The sequence below is a fragment of the Prenolepis imparis genome, unplaced genomic scaffold (genome assembly GCF_030444845.1).
Source record: "Prenolepis imparis isolate NDT839.2.m4 unplaced genomic scaffold, iyPreImpa1.0 SCAF_9, whole genome shotgun sequence".
Taxonomy (NCBI): Eukaryota; Metazoa; Arthropoda; class Insecta; order Hymenoptera; family Formicidae; genus Prenolepis; species Prenolepis imparis.
In genome coordinates, this window is record NW_028141167.1 from 17,965,872 (window position 1) to 17,969,598 (window position 3,727).

The following is a 3,727-nucleotide window of genomic DNA, read 5'->3' on the forward strand; positions in this document are numbered from 1 at the left end:
TCTTTGTCAGTCCTTGTTCAACGCTAAAGGCCATCACACACAAATTGACATAGCTGCATATGCATAACATGAGACCGCCTGGACCAATGAGCATCGAGTATTTAGTCGCCATATTGATTTACATAACATAGAATAGACATAGGCATAAGCATAACATAAGAAATGAAAAATTCCATAAGAATGAAATTCTTATGCATATGGTTTATGTACAGCCAATCAAAATCAATCACGAATGTCCTAGAGAGAAGACTCTCTACAATCAGTCATTGCTAACCTCAAAGCAAGGAAAGTTATTTGTGAAATAGTTAATAGATTTTAATTATGGATCATAATACTTATTCATTAAGACAATTTGATGATAGCATGTTTTGTGCAAACACTGATAAGAATGCAAAAGAGGGTGATTCATTATTGGTGGACCTTGTTAAAGGATATCCACATCTTTACAATAAAGAATCTAAAGATTTTAAGGATGTAAATAAAAAAAACAATTCCTGGGAAGAAATAGGAAGAATTTTAAACACAACAGGTATAAAATACATTTTTATTAATATTATGTTTATAATGTATTAATTTCCCAAATAGCAAGTTGACATTATTTATCATAAGTTTGACGTCAAATAAATGATGACAAATTACATTAATTAGCTACCTAAATTTTCTTATTATTACTTCTTAGTAATTATATATTTTAACAGAAAAGAAATCTGTCAAAATAGTCATTAAAAAGACAGTTAATTGCGTTAATAGCCAATTACAGACATTGTGTGTAATTGTTGTTTTTTTTTGTAACAAATTGTTTTTCAACAGATTTTACTATCAGGGAAACGTTTATTTTTTAAATATAATATATACATTAAATAAATTAATTATTGTATTTTTTCTCTAGGTTCAGATTGTCAAATAAGATGGACAAGGCTGCGTGAACGATATTCGCGTGAAAAAAAACTACAAGAAATGGAAACAAGGAGTGGAAGTGGAAGTACTACCAGACCAACATTTCATTTGTATGAACAAATGAATTTTTTGAAAAAATTTGTTAAAAGTAGGAAGTAAGTTTCTAAAGTCAAATTCTTACGGTTATTTTATATTTGTGAAACATTTATTTAATTCTTAATTCTTGAATTATTAAAATTTTTTTATTTAGATCTATAACAAATTTGACTTCCAAATATCCAAATGAATCAACGGAAAAGATAGGTGAGTTTATATTTAGCACAGCTAATAAAAAATTGTTATATTCATTTAGAAATTATTGTCTGTATGGATTATTATTTTAAATATAATTTTAATTATAGGATCAAATATATCACAAAATCAGATCCGATTGTAATGAACATGATATAATTAACAAACCAATGTCAAAGACTACGAAAGCAACAGTAGCTTCTAGAAATTCAATATCTTGTGCACCTAATTCTCAAAGTTCAATATCTTGTGCACCTAATTCTTATTTTCACTCAGATCTCACATCTTCATTTAGTGATAATAATTACCAGAGAATAATTACCAGTGATAATAATACCAAAGAAATATAGCCGAGTCAAATAAAAATAGTAAGCTACTTAAACCATTTCTTCAGCCAGATACACACGATGCTGGATTGCTATACTTGCTATCAAGGCTGCATTCATGGCACAAAATGCGAAAAAACAAATAGCACTTGTTCTATTACGTAAGTCCAGCAAAATCGTCAACACAATCTAGCATCGTATGTACCTAGTTTTATAAATTATTATTACACACACTTATTATTTACACACTTTTATTCTCTTCATTCATTTTCTTTAGAATCATTTTAGAATGATGATGATTGTCTCTTATTGCATAGTCCAAATGCAAGTGATAATGAAGTTTCTTTATTAGAAGATTTAGAAACAGGTTTGCAAAATAAAAAACTAGTTTCTCCACATTCAAAACTATCACTACATTCCAGATCCGACACACCAGTTTCAACACATTCAAAATCATCTAACAGAAAAATTTTATCTGAATTGAATCAAGGATATCTTGACTCTTCGTCAGATATTTCACCCAAACGGCCAAAAAGATTTATGAAAAAAATTAAACGCTCACCCTCAGCAGATAAAATGGAAGAATCTTTTTTAAAATTAACATCAGTAGTTTCATCACATTTGGAAAACAAATCTCAAAATATATCGTATGATGTAAAAGATGAAGATGAAATTTTTGCAAGAGCAGTGGCATGTCAACTGAAAAAAATAATGGAACCTGAAAAATCTCAAGTGAAGGGTCACATTATGAAAATCATATATAATCTGTAATACAAAATTTTATTTTAGTTTTAAAAATATTACAAAAGTAACATTATTAAATATTTTATTATATATTTTATTATACATATATATAAAATACAGTTAAAGAAAACATTTTTCTTACTATACAAAGATAATACATATATTTAGTGTGATTTTAATTTTATAATTATTATATTAAACTGTGATTAAAATGTTTTCTAGAAAAAAAAATATTTGCTATTTTATTGTGTATATTATGTATGTTAAACGTTTTTCATAAGTTTGAAACTGAATCGTATACGCATTACTTTTAAATTACAGCTTAAAAAATAGATTTTATTAATACACATTTCAAATTTATTTTATATACGTGTTGCTTTGTAGTATTATTACATTACTATGACAGTCATTTGAGCAAAATTTGTTTCATTTTATTGTTTTTTTTTTTATATGTAATACGTATGTATAAAATAAAAAGTTTATATGAAATACAGGTTTAACACAATTGCAATAAAAAGTTTATAGTATATCTGCGTTATATCCTCTATGAATGTACTCCTTTTGCCATGGTACTTCACCTTGTGGTGATGAAAAATATTCAGATAAAATATCTCTTAGAATATAATCTTCTCTTACTGCTCTATGTATATTAGTATGTCGCAAATTATTTACATTATTTACATTAGATCTCCATGCACCTTGTATAACACATCCTGTGTTGTCTTCAGTATCTATATAATTTAAAGGACAATAAGTATTTTCAGCTGTTACGTCATTATTTTCAGTCATTAGAAAATTATGTAAGTTTATTCCAGCCATTATTATTGTATCTATATATTTTGGGCTTAAACATATAATTTTTTGAAAAATCCTCCATCTTGAGACCAGAATACCGAATGTATTTTCGATAATACGTCTAGCTCTTGATAAACGATAGTTAAAAATAGATTTTTCCTCATTCAAGAATTGTCCAGGATAAGGTCGCATAATTCGTTTCGATAAAGGAAATGCCGCATCAGCTACAAAAAAATAAGGCATTTCTATATCTGATAGATGTAACTTACAATTTTCTACAGGTATATCAAGATCATCATTCTTTAAGCGCTTTCCAAATTCTGAATGTGCAAAAATTCCACCATCACTTGCGCTGCCATATGAACCACAATCTACTACTGTAAATTTATATTGATAATCACATGCAGCTAATAATACAATACTGTAGCTTTTTTTGTAATTAAAGTATAGACTGCCAGAATTAGGAGGTGCTTTGATGACAAAATGCTTGCCATCAATCGCACCTACGCAATTGGGAAAATTCCAATGATCCCAAAATCCAGTAGCTATTTTCTTCCAGTCTTCTTTTTTAGGTGGCTTTAGATATATAGGACTTAAAACTTTTACTATCTCTCTGCATGTTTCTTTAATAATTTTGTACACAGTTGATTCACCTATTCGATGTGCAAATGCAA

The 3,727-nt window shown here is 27.8% G+C and overlaps 1 protein-coding gene across 1 annotated transcript; it reads left to right on the forward strand.

The window, feature by feature from the left end:
- Positions 1-274: 274 nt before the first annotated feature.
- LOC145940245 (uncharacterized) lies at positions 275-2,372 on the forward strand. Its single transcript, XM_083045157.1, has 5 exons — positions 275-529; positions 890-1,052; positions 1,148-1,200; positions 1,686-1,711; positions 1,803-2,372. The coding sequence occupies exons 1-5, from the start codon at positions 322-324 to the stop codon at positions 2,283-2,285; spliced, it is 933 nt and encodes a 310-aa protein (XP_082901283.1). The 5' UTR covers positions 275-321; the 3' UTR covers positions 2,286-2,372.
- Positions 2,373-3,727: the final 1,355 nt, after the last annotated feature.